This window comes from Salvia hispanica, chromosome 3 (assembly GCF_029641045.1).
Source record: "Salvia hispanica isolate PSC_SH4W2 chromosome 3, Shi_PSC_v1, whole genome shotgun sequence".
Classification (NCBI taxonomy): Eukaryota; Viridiplantae; Streptophyta; class Magnoliopsida; order Lamiales; family Lamiaceae; genus Salvia; species Salvia hispanica.
This window is the reverse complement of record NC_142694.1, coordinates 67,266-85,507: the sequence shown is the minus strand read 5'-3', so window position 1 is coordinate 85,507 and position 18,242 is coordinate 67,266. Positions and strand designations below refer to the sequence as shown.

The 18,242-nt window shown below is 39.3% G+C and overlaps 3 protein-coding genes across 5 annotated transcripts; 1 reads left to right on the top strand and 2 right to left on the bottom strand.

Annotated features, from left to right (window-relative positions):
* Positions 1 to 371: 371 nt before the first annotated feature.
* Positions 372 to 2,012, bottom strand: LOC125210897 (xyloglucan-specific galacturonosyltransferase 1-like). The gene is made up of 2 exons (XM_089067033.1): positions 1,724 to 2,012; positions 372 to 1,630 (listed from the first exon to the last, which is right to left on the bottom strand). The coding sequence occupies exons 1-2, from the start codon at positions 2,010 to 2,012 to the stop codon at positions 372 to 374; spliced, it is 1,548 nt and encodes a 515-aa protein (XP_088923159.1).
* Positions 2,013 to 2,663: 651 nt separating this feature from the next.
* Positions 2,664 to 7,312, bottom strand: LOC125213116 (multiple C2 domain and transmembrane region protein 7). 3 transcript variants are annotated; one of them, XM_048113483.2, is made up of 3 exons: positions 7,120 to 7,312; positions 6,596 to 6,669; positions 2,664 to 5,883 (listed from the first exon to the last, which is right to left on the bottom strand). In XM_048113483.2, exon 3 carries the CDS (start codon positions 5,811 to 5,813, stop codon positions 2,799 to 2,801), a length of 3,015 nt encoding a protein of 1,004 aa, XP_047969440.1. In that variant the 5' UTR covers positions 5,814 to 5,883; positions 6,596 to 6,669; positions 7,120 to 7,312; the 3' UTR covers positions 2,664 to 2,798. The 3 variants fall into 3 exon arrangements, with proteins under 3 accessions (XP_047969440.1, XP_088925398.1, XP_047969439.1); XM_089069272.1 differs by having other exon boundaries at positions 2,664 to 5,867; XM_048113482.2 differs by lacking the exon at positions 7,120 to 7,312 and having other exon boundaries at positions 2,664 to 5,867; positions 6,596 to 6,982.
* Positions 7,313 to 12,718: 5,406 nt separating this feature from the next.
* On the top strand, positions 12,719 to 17,466 carry HMA5 (heavy metal atpase 5). The gene is made up of 5 exons (XM_048113484.2): positions 12,719 to 13,209; positions 14,526 to 15,887; positions 15,957 to 16,211; positions 16,274 to 16,396; positions 16,472 to 17,466. The coding sequence occupies exons 1-5, from the start codon at positions 12,910 to 12,912 to the stop codon at positions 17,381 to 17,383; spliced, it is 2,952 nt and encodes a 983-aa protein (XP_047969441.1). The 5' UTR covers positions 12,719 to 12,909; the 3' UTR covers positions 17,384 to 17,466.
* Positions 17,467 to 18,242: the final 776 nt, after the last annotated feature.

The window sequence follows — 18,242 nt, the reverse complement described above, 5'->3', positions numbered from 1 at the left end:
AAAATAAAATTTGAAAATATAGCACTTAAATGAAAAAGTGACCTAAGAATTCCACCAATTCCCCAAACCAATCTACTATAAACAAAACAGTTAATCAACTTCAACTAAACAATTAAAGAAGCAACTGCAACAACAACAAAAACAAAAAAGTCCAGAGCAATTATAAATCGCGCAGAGGAGCAACACCAATAATAGTACTATGAGAAGAAGTGAAATCATGAATCGACTGAAGTTGGTTCGATTGGGTAGCCATTTGGTTCCGCTGTTAAAACTAAAATTTACAGTTTCGTAAACGAAGATTGAAGATAATTACAATGGTGAAGTGAATATGGGTAAAAAATAGACAAAAATGATTTATATAAACAGAATTTTTACAAATCATTCAATCTGGTAGCTCTTTCGAGAAGACTATTTACGGATATCGAAAAGGCATCTTGAAATTTGACAAATTTGGAATCGAAATCGCCATAAACCAATCCAGGCAAGAGCTCATACACGATATATCTCCTCATATTCTCTCTCTCCTTGGCCGGAATCTTCATCAGCCTCTCCACCACATTCACACTCTTATTCCTGACCTCTTCCTTGTCGATGAACACCGAATACTTCCCCCAATCTTCCGGTAGATGCCACGGATACTGATAGTATGCCGTCATCGGATCAAACAGAACAGGAATGCAACCGGAGATGAGCGAATCAAACACCGATTTCCTCGTGGGACTGTCTCCAGTGGGCTGCAAGCAGAACTCAGCCGCCGTGAACAGCCCGATGACCGCGTTAGGGCGGTCGCAACGCCCCGACGTACAGTTCAGGAACCTGCATTGTGCGTCTCCAGCGGACACGCACTGCTCGATCAGCATCGAGCGGATACTCGCCGCGGCGGCGAATCCGACGACTGCATGTCTGGTGGATCTGATCGCCTTGAGCTGCCACGAGACGATGTCGTCGTCGGTGCGGGGGTGGAAGTAGGTCGGGTGGGGGATCCCGACGTCGTTGGCGTGCCACGGATGCCGCTCGATCAGGAGCTTCATCGGATTCTGCATCTCGTCCAAGTCGAGCAGCTTCGTCCCCCATGTATATTTCTTTGGTCTTCGGAAATCCCACGTGATTTTCCCCAGCACGAACACATGATCCTTCCCCATGTTCCTGTACCACGACGGCTGCGATTCGAGCCACCGGACTAAATCCAGCGCCAGCGAGTCCTTTACGGCGTTGGTAACATTCTTGAAATGCCATCTCAAAACGTCGAGGCCGCCATAGTAGGGCACATAGAAGAGCTTCGCGTTGGTCGGATCATACACTCTGCAGGGATGGTTAAGCACACGCGCGTGGAAGATGAGCTCCAGCGCATACTGGTGTGTGTTGTACCACGCGCTGCCGAGGCTCTCGACCCCCTTTCCTATCCCACCGTTGGTCAGGTAGCCGCAGAAGTCGACCCCCGGCGTGAGCATGCTGTTGCACTGACCTATCAAGTCCTTGTTGAACTTGGATGGAAGGTCGTATACGTAAATCCCCCTTCCTTGGCATGTTGTCGGATTCGAACTCCTACTCCATGACCGGTGCAGCTTCAGCTGCTCCTCGACTTCTGTGTAGGCAAGAACCTTATTCGTAATATTCTTGCTGTTCAATTCTCCCGGTCTGGCACTGTTATCAGTAGAGACTGGAATGCTGATATCCTTATCAGTGGAGGCTGGAATGTTGATATCCGATCCGGCACTGTTACCTGTAGGGACTGGAATGTTGATATCCGGCCGAGGAGAGGAGTCGTTTTTTAGGAGAGGAAAGTTGGGCTGAGCGCCGGCGGAGAGGCAATAGAGATTGTTGAGCTTCCGAGATGATACGCAGAGGTGGACAATGTCGCCGGAGAGGATGGTGGTGGAAGAAGACCAAATGTAGATGAAAGCTAGCATGAAAATGGCTGTTGGCACCTTCACCATAAGCTTTTCAAAGAAACCTAGCTCATTAGCTTCTGATTTTCTCTGCTTCTTCTTCCTACACACAGAAACACCCATTTTTGATACTCCTAGTTGGTGGAATCACTCATACTCTTTTTTTCTTCTGTGCTTTAATAGTGGGATTCACTAGAAATGTGGATGGATAGATGGAAGCACGTCGTAGACTATTAACACGAACAATTGACTAGATATTAATAATATTACAACTACTTGGATTTCAACTTATGTTTACATTGTATTTGTACTTTGCTGGGGGAACTAAATGCACCTAACCATTTATTATAATAAGATGCTCCGCGTGGCATTTAATTACTTAATTGTGCACAAATAATCAATTCGCATGAGAATGTAGCTAAATATATAGTACTACTCCTAATAAGATCCATTTCGGGGGAACTAAATGCACCTAACCATTTAATATAAAAAGATGCTCTGCGTGGCACTTAATTACATAATTGTGCACAAATGAATGTAGCTAAATATATACTGCTCCTAATAAGATTCATTTTAAGATTTCATATTAGCTTCAACTAATTAAAAGATTAGGCACAATCTTGCATAAATATCGAAGTAGCTGAATAACAAAAGTAAATCCTATTCGGGCTGGCATATGCATACTCATCTAACTACATTGTTTATTGTATTGGTCGTTTGAGCCAAGTTTAGGGTTTTTTTATGGTCGCCGACAATTGACAATTATACGAATGATTAATTTAACCAAATACATTTCACAATTCAAGGTGCTAATGTAATAACCTCGCACCACGAAAATTAGTTTTACAAATATAGTAGGAGTAGTAAATGGAGTAGACAACAACACAATTCATGATTATGCAAAAGGAACTACAACATGCTATCCGTCCTCGCTGGAAGACGCCGGAAGAAGTTGACGGGCAGTGACGGGAGGCGGTACCGGAACCTCGGGTGCCTCATCATGTACATCCCCGCCAGAGCAGCGATAAGCTGGAACGGTGTGACATACAGCACCACGGCTGAGACGAGACAGAAGGTGACAAAGATGGCCGTGGCACGAGGGTCCCTCCAGCTCAGCAGCGAGTGGAGGCGTTCGCCCTGCGTTGCAATGTCCCCAACAACTGTTTGGATCCGTCCAGCCACGCTCCGCAGCCGGTCATACCTCATCCTCACCAAGTCCGGGTTGCGGCTCGTGGGAAACGTGTCAAACTCCTCGTCAAGCTCGTCCGGGTGCACTGCCTCTGCTTGCGAGAGCTTCGTGTTCATGTGGGGCGGATACCTCGGCCGGTATCTGAAGTTCCATATCCCTATCAGAAACATGTAGAGGAAAACAGTTGGTAGGATCAGCTCAGGGAAGGAAACAAGCATGAGATACAGCACATGGACAAGCACAGTTGTCACAGGGTTCTTCCACATGCATATATCTCCGGACCATCTCCCGACAGCGAATAGCCCATTGAAGACGGACATCAGGCGAAAGAAGTTCGCCTTGCTCCTCCGCATGCTCCACAAGTGTGAGTCCACATCGGACATATACTCCACTACTTCCCTTCTCAAGGGTGGCTCAGCCCGGCCTAGCCTCGTTGCCACTATGTTGACAGCCTGGTGCCTCAACATGTCCAGCTGGATCACGCTGAACGGCCGGATGTAATGCATTTTAGGGAGGAGAGGCCTTGAATAGATGTAGAGCATGTTCGCGAAAGACGTGCACGTGAAACGCAATGCCAGATGCAGTTCCCCCATCTTCTTGACACCGGCAGGGTGTAGGACCAGCAGTGGATAAGAATGTGTGTAAACTCTTCCTGTTTCGAGGGTGGAGACTCGTATCCGGACCTTCCCGATCTTTAGGTCCTTGTGGCCGTTTGAGCCCTTTTCACCTAGCTGGCTGTTGTCTAGAACACCAACCGTTAGGACTGTGGCTGGATCAAAGACCTCCCAAGTGTATTGCTCGTTGTACTTGGGAAACAGGTTGTCCACAATGGTACGAGTCCGGACCCACTTGTGGCCGTATTTGGCCACACAGTACGTGTCTGATGTGCCCTTCCCATCCCGTGTTTTCATCGGATGAAGTCCAACAGCGTTCAAGATGCCAAGCTCTAGAACACCTATTGGTGGTTTCCAGAGCTGTTTGGCCGTGGGGCGGAGGTCGCTGCTATAGTGAGTCGATTCATCTAGGACGTGGTAGCCTCCATCTAAGCATACGCGTAGGTGAAGCCTGCTTGAGAACTTGTCCTTCTTCAACTGATCAACATCCACAAGAACTGGCTTTTCTAAGTTGAACCAACGAGAGTGAATGATGCGATCATCAGCACGCTTCTCGACCATATTCAACGGGATGATAACCCTCCCGATGATCTCATCTTTTCCGGGAGCCACTCTATCCTCGACCGTGAGAACTAGATGGTCTTCGAAAGGCTCAGCAGCTACAAAAAACAGATCTTCATTCCACACAGGGTTGAAATTCCGAGCCTGAGTTGGTTTCGTTCTCATGACCTGGCTTCCTATGTGTGCCTTTACATAGACATCAGGGAACCGGTTCCTCTCCGTTGGCACTAAGTCCTGGGCTTCAACGACATTAACACGAACATACCACAAGCGTGGTGCGTGATAGACTTTGGAGCGTATAAGAGCTGATGCAGCAGCTGAGCTGTCAATGGGTGTAGTTGCATCAGAGTGCCATGCATCTGGGAAGGCCTCATCCGCTTGAGTGCCGATCCAGACTGCAAGCATCAGCTCACCCTTTATCTTCTCGCCCTTCTTGTCTTCAAGACGGTACCACTCTGGAGCCAAGGGACTGTCAGGTGGAACTCGCAATGGGACTTCATTAAGGTCAAACCGAACCAAACCAACAAAATCATCTTTTAAGAGATCTTTATCCTTAACAACAACTTCTAGCACAGATGCTTGCATCCTTTCCCTTGAGAAAGCAAAAACTACATTCCAAAGAGGATGTTGTTGTTTCTCGACGTGCCTAGTGATTCCTTTATAGTTTCCGATCCTCACCTCCACGAAGGGATCTAGGCTTCCAGTGACGTCCATGGCAGGAAGCTCACGTGCCTTCACAACTCTTACAAACAGAAAATGCATTTTCTCAACAAGATCATAGGTGCCTACGGCTGCCCTGTCAGTTCGGATAACCCTTCCCCCGACAACCCTTCCCCCGCCAAGGAAAGGGCTCGTCTCCTTTAGAGCAAAATCAACAGGTTGTGTTGATGATACCGAGTGCATGTGTACAAGCTTCGGAGGTATTGGTTCAGGAGCCTTCATCTCATCACCCATGTACTTTGTAACGTGATGAGGCTCTTCGGTTAGAGAGGTATGCTCTTCAGTGTCAACGTGTTTTGGGATACTGTGGAACGTATGCCTTGCCGCCTCATGCTTCGCGTGATGATGGCCCAAGCTTGATATCGGTCTGTGACCTGATTCTGACAACAAATGGGATTCCTCAGCCATGGAAACAGGGACGGATGACTTTATTGATGGATCGTCCGTGATGTAAACTTTGAGCCCGAGCTCTCCCCTAACACGTGAGAAAATACCACGCTTCTCCAGAGGGTAATGCAAGACAACTGCATCAGGGTAGGGTACAAAGGAAGTCCCATTGATGGTAACCTTTCCAAGGAAGGTTCTAGACTGGATGCCTCTGACATTGTTATAGACGTAAGCATCAAGAACCAGAGAGTGGAGGATGGCAGGATCAGATATGTTGAAGTAGAAAGTCTCATTCCACACGGGACTAAGATCTTTCTCTTTGATTGTGGACCGGTATCTCTGGCCATCAAAGCAAAGTTCTACGAAAGCACTAGAAGAACCCTGCCCGTCTTTGGGCAAAAGGTTATGAGCACTCACAACATCTACCCCGAGCTTTAGGTTCCCAACAGTCATCGTGCTGCTTACCGAGCTATCAGGAACTACTGCAGAGAAATGGTTTTCAGGAACCTGAAATAGAAATGAACTGATATGTGAAATTAGATGCAGAAATGAACTTCAGTAATGGAAATAACAACCTAAGCTAGTCAGACACTTGAACTAATTCACATTACAAATCAGTAGCTGAAACGGAATGGACTAATTTAAAAATCTTATCCTTCTTTCCTTTTCTTGAGAGGAATAGTACTACTAATCTTAATCTAGAAGAAGTCATACATGAAAGTGAGAATCTACACAGAATTCACTAAGAGTTTTACTGCAAATAACACAACACATATCATATAACATAGTCCATTTTTATTTGATCACCATGTTACTGAAAAAAAGAACATCATTGTTAGATCAAACACTAGTATAAGTTAATAACAAAATCCAATTTCTTGGGGTTTACAGTCACACCATAAGACCAAAAATAAAAGAAAAAGAAAAGGCATCATAAGCAAGAACTATAGAAGAGACATCAAACACTTATCTTTCCACTTTTTTAGCAGATCAAGCCAAGTAAAGTGTAATAAATAATAATCTAGACATAATAATGAATTGTCTAAGGCGATTCCTACATAAAGCGCAAAGTGATTAAAACGATTGTTTTGGACAAACATACAAACATATTTGCAAAAACAATTAACAGAAAGATCCAACCAGGCCCACAAGCATTAATATTAATAATCATAACATATAAAAGAAGCCTAATACAGACAAGAAATGAAATCACTTTCAATTGAAATCGTACTTACCAGAAATCAATCCAACGTTAATGCAAATATAAAATCAGATAATCTCTTCAACTGTCACCAAGAACCTTTCTTTGCTGCAGACAAGAATCAGCTCAGCTCAAATTTTAACAAAATCTAAATGAATCTTAGAGGAAAGGGAAAAGCCACATCTCTAAAGTGAAGTGTAAGTACAAATAAAAGGGAAAAATTGAGCAAAATTTGGGTCAATTGTTTAGCATAAGCATGTGCCAATGCATGTGTTGCAGAGATCTATAACATAAACAAATATATTCTTGGAATTGAAAGAAATAAATATATACAAGTGCTTGTGAACTGACGCTAAGATTTTCCTTAAAAAATGCTAAAGACACATGCAATGAACTAAAGGGCGATTTTTTTCAAAAGAATATATTTTAAAAAAAGAAAGAATTAAATTCTGAAAGATTTAAAACAAGACGCAAAAAACGGGCTTGTGCTCTGTTCAGCTGAGAAAAATTGAATCTTTTCCTTTAATCTTAAAACAAGTAACTGTTTTTATTCAGAACCTGGGAAATTAAGCGCCTAAATTTGAAGAAAGTGGTGTCCTTGTTGACTAGTCTCGGAGCTAGCAGAATATGGAGGAAGCTTAGCTCGCAATGAATGTGGTTTTCTTCGAAAATCCACCAGAAACAGGATGAGGGAGGTGAAATGATTGGGTATGGGACGACATCACGCAGCATTAAAGCTCTCTGAATTTCTGCTTGAGAACCTTAATTGTTTTATGTTAAAATGCACTCTTGTTAATAGAGACGTTCTTTTGTTAAATACTTTGTTAATAGAGATAGTACTAAAGTTGGAGAAATAATAAAATGAAAAATAGGAAATATAAAAAGACACTAGCAACGCCGAATTTTCACTTTTCATTTTGCCAATATCTGTTTCTTAGGTATAATCCTTTTATTTGAATTTAATTCTAGATGGAGTAATATAATAATCAATCGTGTCAATTAAACGACATCTAAATATATAAAGAATAATACAGAGAATAATATATTTTTTTAAATGTATCACTCTATCGAAGAAATACATGTAACAGCAAGCATTTGGAAAAGTAATATCTAAAGTCAAAGGTGTTAGTTACGAATAATTCATAATGCAGTCTTTAAATTTAGCTCTCTAACATTTGACCAACTCATACATAATTTTAATACTCTAGTCGTCCATAATTAAATGTCTCATATTTGACTGGCACGAGTTTTAAGAAACTGTTTGATTTTACATACTAAAATGGATAAAAAAGTTAGTAAAATGTGAGACTACTTTTATATATTGATTTTATAATAAAATATAAGTGTAATGAATTAGTGGAATATAGGGTCCACCTAGCAAATATAGTAAAAGTAAAATGAGATATTTATTAACGAAAAGATGAAAAAGGAAAAATGTGACTAGGGGTGCTTAAACGGTTCTCCGGTTCTCGGTTAACCGGAACCGGCCGGTTAATTGAGGACCGAGACTGAAAAATCCAGTTCCGATTTCGGTACCGGTTCCAACTTTTTATCTAAAACCGGTTCCGGTTCCGAACCGGAACCGGATTATAATTCAATTTTATTTTTTATAATTTAATATACTAATAAATCTAATTTAATTGAATTAATTTTGAATTAAAGTAAAATAATTGAAACATTAAGTGATTTTTAGATTTAAACGTTAGATTTGCGAGCTCTGTTTTCTGAAGTATTTTAAAATGTTTAAACCGTGATACTTTGAATATAGAATTATTTCCCTAATCCATTTTTTATGAACTAACTACAATGAGTAGGACATCGTAAGTTTATTTTTAATTTCCAAAAGAACTTATACAAATACAATATCGTTTCATATGATAGAAATTTAACTTTATAACAAATTTATGTAACAATTCATTTAACATATGATTTTAACCTATTTGTGAATAAATTATTAACTATTCCGTTATTAACCAAAAAGTCACAACAAGATCAATTAGCATTGGAAATTCCAATGAATATTTGTTTAGCCAAAAAAGGGAAAATGAAATTCAATTTTAAAACTCATTTCTTAAAAAAATTGCTAAAGTTTAGAACTCTTATTTTTGTAGTATTAAAATATTGCTAGCATAAACTAGTCCTATTACACTTGGCATCACTCTTATCCATATTGTATTGTTAAGTTTGTATTTTTTGTGTATTTATTTGAATTTTTAGGTATGATTTGTTATATTTCTATATGTAGGATTATTATTTTTTTATTATTGAATTATTTAAAATTATTAATAAATTCGAATTAAAATTGAACATCGGTTCCGGTTCGAAACCAGAATCGACTGGTTCTTAACCGGCCGGTTCCAAACCAGAACCGATCGATTCAGATTTCAGTTCTAGGATGTATGAAAATTTAAAATCGGTTAACTATCGGAACCAGCCGAATAAACAGGCTTAAATATGACATTTAATTGCGGACAGAAGTACTCCTCTACTTTAGTTTTAGTTTGGAAATCAGGTTTACAATTTTTGCCTAACAACTTAAAAGTTGGTTTTGGGTCTGACATGTCTTTGGGCCGGATTTTTATTTGCTATTTTGGAGTAAGCCCGTCTATTTGCTATCTTCCCATTTTTCTGAAATAGTTCATTTATTTAAACAAGCCAATTAAAACTATTTATTTAAATTGGGGCAATTTAACAAAATTTATATAAATCCATTTTTTTGATCCACAATCGGCGTATGGCTAAATACGATTGACTAATTATTGTATATATATAAAACTACTGGGTACCTAATCAAACCCTAAAATTAATAATTCCGAACTTATCCAAAACATTTTCCATAATCTTGAAAATATAGATTTACTTTATATCATAATTATAGAAATTGATTTGACCAATCCTAAACCGTACGTGTTAAGATATTATACATTTATACTACTTTATTATCATAAATAGTTCTCCTAGTAAGTAATTATTCAGTAACTGACAAAATGTATATAAAAAAACATATGGAGTATCATCTTTCACATTACGAATATTGTGTCATATTACAATATTTAATCAGAAATATATTAAAATAAATACTAAATAATCAACTAGTGGTGTTTTAATTGTAGTAAATCAGAGTATTATCAAAAAACAAAATTGATCTAAACTAATCCACAAAAAGACAGATCTAAAAGATTGAATAAAAGTGAAGCGAAACCTAGCCCCTCCAAAATAACGAAGACAATTCAATGCAATTTTCACCATTAAAATTTAGTTACATTCTAGCTCCACAATCTACCTCGGTTTACTAGATAACATATACTAGTATTTACGTAATTAATTGAAAATTGTATAAGCAACCTTAAAAAAAGATATTGAAAAGATATATTCTTTTTTAAATGAGAGAAAACATACGAGGGTTTGTAAATTTGATCCTTTTAACTCCATACAAAAGACCACCAAAAAATATTTATAGTTTTAGCTTAGTCTCATTGAAATCTGTTGAAAAAGGAATAAAATCACACTTAAAAAGTGTTGTACCCGGCCGGGCCGGATGGTTAATTGTGGCATAAACTATTGATCGAGCGATGCTTTCAGCTTCAATATGTTGTTACCTAACCGGGTGAGTTTCGGGTAAGCTGAGTGATGGCCTCTAACTCGCCATCTCCCAGCAGATCACTCAGCCGAGTGGTCCTCTGGAATTCGGCACGGCATCGACTTTTAGCAATGTCTTCAAGTTTCGAGATTCTATTTGAGTTTCACAACTTCCTTCTTGGTTATATCTTAATCGAGTGTGGCTAGGCCTTGTTGCATCCGCCTTTCCATAGTTCATGTGACCAAGTCTTTCAACGAATCTGGACCTTGATTAGAACTATATACAAGTAAAATGGTAATTTTTAAGTATATACTAATTATTTTCTTGATTTCATACCGTCAGTCAATATTAATAATACTCACTTTCAAAGTAGAAAATTGGATCGATTTGCCTTTTCAAATATCGCGGGCGTACACGATACAAGGTTCAATCCTACTTAATGAGTACTCACATTTCATTGCTTTAGAAATGTGGGCACGCATTAAGAAAAGAAAAGAAGAAGAAGAAAAGAGAGAGAAAGAGAAAAAAAAAAATTGTCCCGTCCACGTAATTCTCTTTATTTATTTGTAATGTCATTGTAATACTAATTCTCTTGATCCATGGACATAACATTAGGTGAGCCTAATAAAGTAGTAAAAAGGGATCAAATCATTGTCTTGAATATGAATGGGAGCTTATCAATTCCCACTAAAATAAAGAAGCCTTCTTTTAGGCATTTAAATAATTCACTCTACTCTCCCTTCTATTAGCAACTAATTGTGTCGTTTGCTTCAACGATTTTTGTGACGTATCCATTTTGATTTCAATATCACTATACTTTGTCGGTCATGCATTGGTGAGTGTTTTGACACATCTAAACACATTTAGCTAAGTACTATATGGATTTTGCCAAAACTAAGATAGCCTTCATCATTTTTTAATTATAGGCAAAATTTTCCCTAATGACTCAATCAAATTATCGAGTAAAACGTCAAAATATTCATATTGATATAATGCAACATTAGTGATCCACCTTAACAATACATGAAAGTAATCAACCTTTAGCTTATTCCCAAATTTTAATTGCCTCTATGTATATTGGTATCACTCGTGGTCCAATTCGTTGCATAATTACAATGACAAGCACTATCATACTTGTCCAAAAATAAATTCTAGAGTGTGACCAATAATTGAACTTTTTAGTAAAATTAATATTAAGGTGCATGATTAATCATAAAGTGTTATTGGTGGCCACCACAACTTTATGCTGATATAAACTGCAACCTCAATCTCTCCCATTCTTCTTTCTTCGATGTATTGTTTTCAATTTTGTTATCATCTCTATACACTTATCCGAAAGACAAATTATATACGATATGCTTCATGGAGTATTATTTTAGGGAAAGAATCATTCATGGCATATTTGAAATACAATGTTATTTTGGGAAGTAGAAATGCACAATAGATTAATTAAGCCAAGGAACAACTTTATATATATCTAGCAATTGAAATAAATTGCCCAATCTCTTGTCAATATCCCTCCCCTCCCACCCACCCCCCACCCACCAACCAAAAAAGAAGCAAACTTTAAGATTATTGGGTCTTTTCTGCTAAATATATGTATATTTTTACTATCGATTGTAGTAGGAGTAGTATATTTTAAGTTGGATATATGGTGATATGAAGTTTGGTAGTAGTACTATTTAGATAGAAACAATATAGGCTCACTCAAATATCTTCTATTACTTCACAAACCTAGGACTCATTTTGACAACGTAACCCTAACCAATCTATTTTTAATTCATTAATTTAAACACTTTAATCTATGCTAAATTTATTACTTAAAGCACTGAATTCAAGAGATTCACGAAAGACGCAATCTATCCAAAATTGAAACTTCCAAACTTATAAAATCCAAAATAAAAATGGAGATTCAGTCATAAAATAGAAAAGGAAATGTATGGAAAAACAAAATGTCAAAATCCAGATCTCAACAACTCATAGCAGAAAAGATGATATTTTATATGCATGGAGAGCGATAATCATGGGGGTTCTGTGTGTTGTCTTGTCCATATAAATATATATGGATGTTGAATCTCAAACGGAATCATAAACTACAGAAAAGTCTAAGCAGAAAACCTCAATAATTTCTTTTTGTCTTCGAACCTTCAGAAATTCGACTGATTTATTCTCACTACTATATCATCTAGCTCATCGATATACGTAATACTATATGCATCAGATAAGAGTTACTTGTGTGAAAATTAATCAATTGCACTAAAAACAACCCCTAATCAAATTCAATTCTAGGTTGGCTTTAAATACTACTACTACTGTATATAAATTTAAATGCAAATATACTAGTATCGATCACTGAATACTTTAAAAGATTCAATTTTGACACAATTTTTTCAAACTGCAATTGCAAAGGCCTGTTTTAAACTTATTATCCACTTTACATAATGGATTAAAGTTTGCAGCTTAAGATATATATATATATATAGATATCTTTTTCAAAGAAGAACACTAATAATTTCTATAAAAATGATAGTGTTCCTCTATAAAGTAATTTAACTAATATTCTATGCTCCAAACCAAACACTTTAACCCAAAGTGATTCTACACCGATTCCTCAAAACATGATTCTGATTTAAAACGCAATTCAACCAGGACCATTACTTTTTTTCCAAAAACATAATCTTTAATTAAGTTTTCGACATTTTAACTATAAAAATAGAACTATAGGTCTAAGTGAGGAGAGAATACATATACTCTGCAGAGAGAGAGAGATGGCGGGGAAGCTGCTGCTGTCAACGGCATGCATAAGAAATGAAAACGGGAGCTTGTCGGCACAGCCGCTGTATCCATCGATGCCGAGTTACCCTAAGAGCACGAGCTTCTCATCGGACGAAGAAAAATGCATGGAGGGTTTGGAGGCGAAGGCCCTCTTCTCCGTCACCGGCATGACGTGCTCCGCCTGTGCTGCCTCAGTCGAGAAGGCCGTCAAGCGCCTCCCCGGGATCAAGGAAGCCGCCGTTGATGCCTTGAACCACCGTTCGCTTGTCGTGTTTTGCCCCGCTTTTGTCAATGTAAGTTTGTTTTATCACTCAGATTTGAAACATACACCTCGTTGCTTATTAGATTAAAAATTGATAGGGTTTATAACTTTTAACGCATATGCATCAATAGCCTTGTTATAACTATGTGTTGATTGAAAAAGGATTAAAGTTTCGATCTTCTATCATAATACTCTAATAACTTTTTTCTTTCTACGTCTCCTATTAGACTAGTGTATTATACGTATAACATATTACTCCATGATGCTAATTGTTTAATTTTGTTTGGCCTTTAAGGTAATATATGAATATGTTTTGGTAATATTATGCTCTATATATATAGTTACTAACAGGAATCTTAATTGTGGTAGTATAATTTTCTAGTAGCTGGATATCACGTAGACACGTAGTGTTATGATTTGTTTGTTACTCCATAAGACAACATAATCATACACTTATGCCATACATAGAGTATTGATAAAAAAAATATAAAGATAAGGTAAAAAAATATAAAGATAAGAAAAGTAAATATGCACTGATTCTCTAAATTACATAAATAGGATATCGTAAATTCGAGTACCAAATTCTATTTCTTACTACTATTTTTCTTTAACAGATTCGTATTTTTTTATTCTTCTAAAAAGTTATGACACTAAGAATTCCAATTAAAATTGTGCTGTCCACAACGATATCTGGCGTCGTCAAGTTCACTTCAAATTTCTTCACTTTAACCCGGTGAGATAAAAAAAACTGATGAGTACTACATTATGGAAGTATAATGTAGCGTTGATTAAATCGTCAATGATTCACCACATTTATATTAATTTTTGGCGTTATGATAAAGTTGGAGTTTGGGTTATTGATTCCATATTCATATTAACTTAGTCTACATTACAATTTATGGTTTGTTATATGGGTGTTTATCTTTGATAAAAAAAATATATATATACTTTACTCTAGTATGCTATTTTTTATATGAAGCTAGATACTTTATTCGAATTACATAGATTTTTTCCATGCAATACATTTTCCCTCGTTTTAACTTATACTAATAGTTTTTCAATTACCAGCCCATATAACATGCTTATAAATACTAGTACTAAAATTAATCAATGCATATACATTTTATAAATGATTATCATTTCGGGATATTGAAAACATTAACTAATGCTACTAAATAATAATAATAGTAGTAGTAATAATGTGGAGGTTGATAATGATACAGTAAATAGCAAGAATATGGTGTGCGTGCGTTGCTAGGCAAGTGTAAGTTTTGTAGATTAGTTAAGAATGGAGAAAATGTTTGATGGTGGTAGAAAAACAAGATTTAATTTATTTATGAAATGCAGGAAGAAGAGATCCGTGAAGCAATAGAAGACGCAGGATTCCAAGCCACATTGATACGAGAAGATTCCAGAAACAACGGCAACCGCCATCTCATCTGTCGAATCCTCATAAACAACCTCAACTGCATCTCCTGCTCCATCACCCTCCAATACTACTTATCATCCCTACACGGCGTCGCACAAGCTTCCACTTCCACCCACCACCTCCAAGTCCACTACGACCCACGCCTTGTCGACTGCGCCCAGATCCTCCAACTTGTCCACGACACCGGCTTCGAGGGCGTCCTCCTCACCACCGGCGAGGACAGGTGTACTGTGCACCTCCACCTCGACGGCCTCCCTGATCATACCCTCATCGGCAAGTCCCTCGGGGCTCTGCAAGGCGTCGAAGAGGTGACCTTCGACGCTGAGCTCAGCAAGCTCTCGATTTCCTACGAGCCCGATCTCGTAGGGCCTCGAGACTTTATTAAAACGATTGAGTCGTTTGAGGATGTGAAGGTGACCATCTTCTCCGGAAAGGGAGGAAGAGAGGCTGATCGCCAAATTGAAATCAAAGCATACTACACGTCTTTTCTATGGAGCTTATTCTTCACGCTTCCTGTGTTCCTCACGTCCATGGTGTTAATGTACGTCCCTGGCGTGAATCGCGTGTTGGAGGGCAAAATCGTAAATATGCTCACCGTGGGGACGGTTGTGCGGTGGGCTCTGACGACGCCGGTGCAGTTCATCATCGGCCGGCGGTTCTATGTCGGCGCGTACAAAGCTTTGAAGCGGAGAGCCGCGAATATGGACGTTTTGATCGCGTTGGGGACGAACGCTGCTTACTTGTATTCGGTTTATTCGGCCATCAGATCTGCGAGTTCGGATGATTTTGAATCAACGGATTTCTTCGAGACAAGCGCGATGCTGATCTCGTTCATTCTGTTGGGGAAGTATCTGGAGGTTGTGGCGAAGGGGAAGACGTCGGAGGCGATAGAGAAGCTGATGGATTTGTCGCCGGAGACGGCGACCCTGATGACGGCGGAGGGGGAGGAGGAGGAGATTGATAGTCGGTTGGTGCAGAAGAACGACGTGTTGAAGATCGTGCCTGGTGCTAAAGTGGCGTGTGATGGGGTAATTGTGTGGGGGCGGAGCCATGTGAGCGAGAGCATGATCACCGGAGAGTCGAAGCCGGTGGCGAAGGGGAAGGGAGACGCAGTGATCGGAGGGACGCTGAATGCGAACGGAGTCCTTCACGTTAGAGCGACCAAGGTGGGATCGGAGAGTGCCCTAGCGCAGATTGTGCGGCTGGTTGAATCAGCGCAGTTAGCCAGAGCTCCAGTGCAGAAATTCGCGGATCTCATTTCCAAATTCTTCGTCCCCCTGGTATGTCGATTGTACCTTTAGTCCACTAGCTGCACTGAGCGTGGCATAATATTGATTTGAATGGTGCAGGTTATAGTTGCGTCGATAAGCACGTGGTTTGGTTGGTTTTGGGCAGGGAAGCTGAAGGGGTATCCTGAATCCTGGATTCCTGGCTCAATGGATGGGTTTGAGCTTGCGCTTGAGTTTGGGATATCGGTGATGGTGATAGCGTGCCCATGCGCGCTTGGGTTGGCGACTCCAACTGCAGTCATGGTTGGTACTGGAGTTGGTGCTTCCCAAGGCGTGCTCATTAAAGGCGGGCATGCTTTGGAGAACACTCATAAGGTAAGAGTAAGAGAATTCATGTCTCATTTAGAATTTTTAACAAGACTCCACTTTCTCAACAGGTAAACTGCGTAGTCTTCGACAAGACAGGAACTCTCACAATCGGGGCGCCGGTCGTAGTCAATGCCAATCTCTTGAAAGACATCAACATTCAAGAATTTACTTCTCTTGCTGCTGCTGTCGAGGTATGTACATGGAGTATTATTATAGTGGAGTAGTATGTCAAGAATTTGTACTCTCAGATAAACATTCTTGATTAGGTGAACAGCGAGCATCCATTAGCAAAGGCGATAGTCGAGTACGCTAAAAAGTGCTGGCAACAAGACAATGAAGAAGAAAGCAGCTGCCCGATATGGCCGGAAGCGTGCGACTTTGAGGCCATAACAGGGCAGGGCGTGAAGGCAGTGGTTCGAGGAAGACAAGTGTTGATCGGAAACAAGAGCTTGATGTTGGATCACAGCGTCGATATCACCACAGATGTTGAAGAGAAACTCAAGGAAGCCGAAGGATTGGCCCAAACTGGGATTCTGATATCGTTTGACAGACAAGTGCATGGGATTCTTCTTGTGTCCGATCCATTGAAACCGGGGGCCCGAGAAGCCATCTCCATTCTCAAATCGATGAAGATTACTAGTATAATTATGACAGGTGATAATTTGGGAACTGCGAATGCGATTGCAAAAGAGGTGGGAATTGATGTTGTTTTCGCACAAGCTAAACCTCAAGACAAAGCACAAAAGGTGAAGGAACTACAGGCTGCAGGCAATGTGGTGGCCATGGTGGGTGACGGAATAAACGACTCACCAGCGCTGGTGGCAGCAGACGTGGGGGTGGCGATTGGTGCGGGCACAGATATTGCGATCGAGGCTGCGGACGTGGTGTTGATGAAGAGCAACCTCGAGGATGTTATAACTGCTATAGATCTTTCCAGGAAAACGTTTTGGAGAATTAGGCTTAATTATATATGGGCATTAGGGTACAACACTCTAGGGATTCCGCTTGCGGCAGGGGCGCTCTTCCCTTGGACTAGGTTCCGCCTGCCGCCGTGGCTGGCTGGCGCCGCTATGGCGGCCTCATCAGTTAGCGTGGTTTGCAGCTCTCTGTTGTTGAAGAACTATAAGAGGCCAAAGGTTCTTGATGCTCTCGCAATGCAACAAACACCTAATTTGTAACTCTATCTTAGATTCTACTGGTGTCTTATGTTGTAAATTAGTATTTGCATCCTTGATATAATGTTACGTTTTGACTTGGTATATTTTAAGAATTATGAAGAAAAGTAAGTGGAATAAGTTAATAAGGCATAGTGGAAGAGGTGTGGGTGATGTGTCCCAAATTCACTTACCCAAATTAGCAAAATGAGCTACTATATACAATTGTGAATATTCTATTATTGGCATGCACAAATTTTCACGATATTTTACGTTTGTACACTTATAGATGAGTATAACATCGGGCAACACATATAAGTAGGTTGATGTTAACATATGAGCAACATATTTGTAAATCATAATATGATTATGTATCGCATTAATGTACATAGCATATTTCGCGCCTTGAAACCATCGGAAGAGCAAACTTAACACCAATCAAAGAGCGATAGCTTTTATTCATAGGAAGTCATGATACTTTTGTACAAGTAATAGTGTAAATACCTAAATTTGGTTTTTGCACTTGACTTTAGATATTCATTGAGCTAGAGTAGTTGTTTTGTTTCTAACAACTATAATTTGTGACGCTGCAAAAGAAAGTTTTTATATACTCCATAAAAAGAATTTAAGCAGATAAATCTTTTGTACACAAATTCGGTCCTGAAAAAGATCCAGTTGGAATGCATGTGATAAGCACAAAAAAAGATTGAATGAAGATGTTTGGATAGCGGTAGCACATAAATACTGTACAAAATAACAATCCTAGTAAAACTGCATTCATTAGTTATACCCAACAACACCAATCCTATAACAATAATGAATATTCTAGTAAAATTAACTAAGCAAAGAATTTGGAAAAAGTTTAAATATTTGAGGTATTGAT

Bases quoted from the DNA above. Each gene is read 5' to 3' on its own strand.
- LOC125210897 (XM_089067033.1), bottom strand. From the start codon at position 2,012: ATGGGTGTTTCTGTGTGTAGGAAGAAGAAGCAGAGAAAATCAGAAGCT. The intron at 1,631-1,723 runs GTAACAGTGCCG...CCAGACCGGGAG, and splicing joins CAACATTCCAGTCCCTACAG to AATTGAACAGCAAGAATATT.
- LOC125213116 (XM_048113483.2), bottom strand. From the start codon at position 5,813: ATGACTGTTGGGAACCTAAAGCTCGGGGTAGATGTTGTGAGTGCTCAT.
- HMA5 (XM_048113484.2), top strand. From the start codon at position 12,910: ATGGCGGGGAAGCTGCTGCTGTCAACGGCATGCATAAGAAATGAAAAC. The intron at 13,210-14,525 runs GTAAGTTTGTTT...TATGAAATGCAG, and splicing joins TTTGCCCCGCTTTTGTCAAT to GAAGAAGAGATCCGTGAAGC. The intron at 16,212-16,273 runs GTAAGAGTAAGA...CTTTCTCAACAG, and splicing joins CTTTGGAGAACACTCATAAG to GTAAACTGCGTAGTCTTCGA.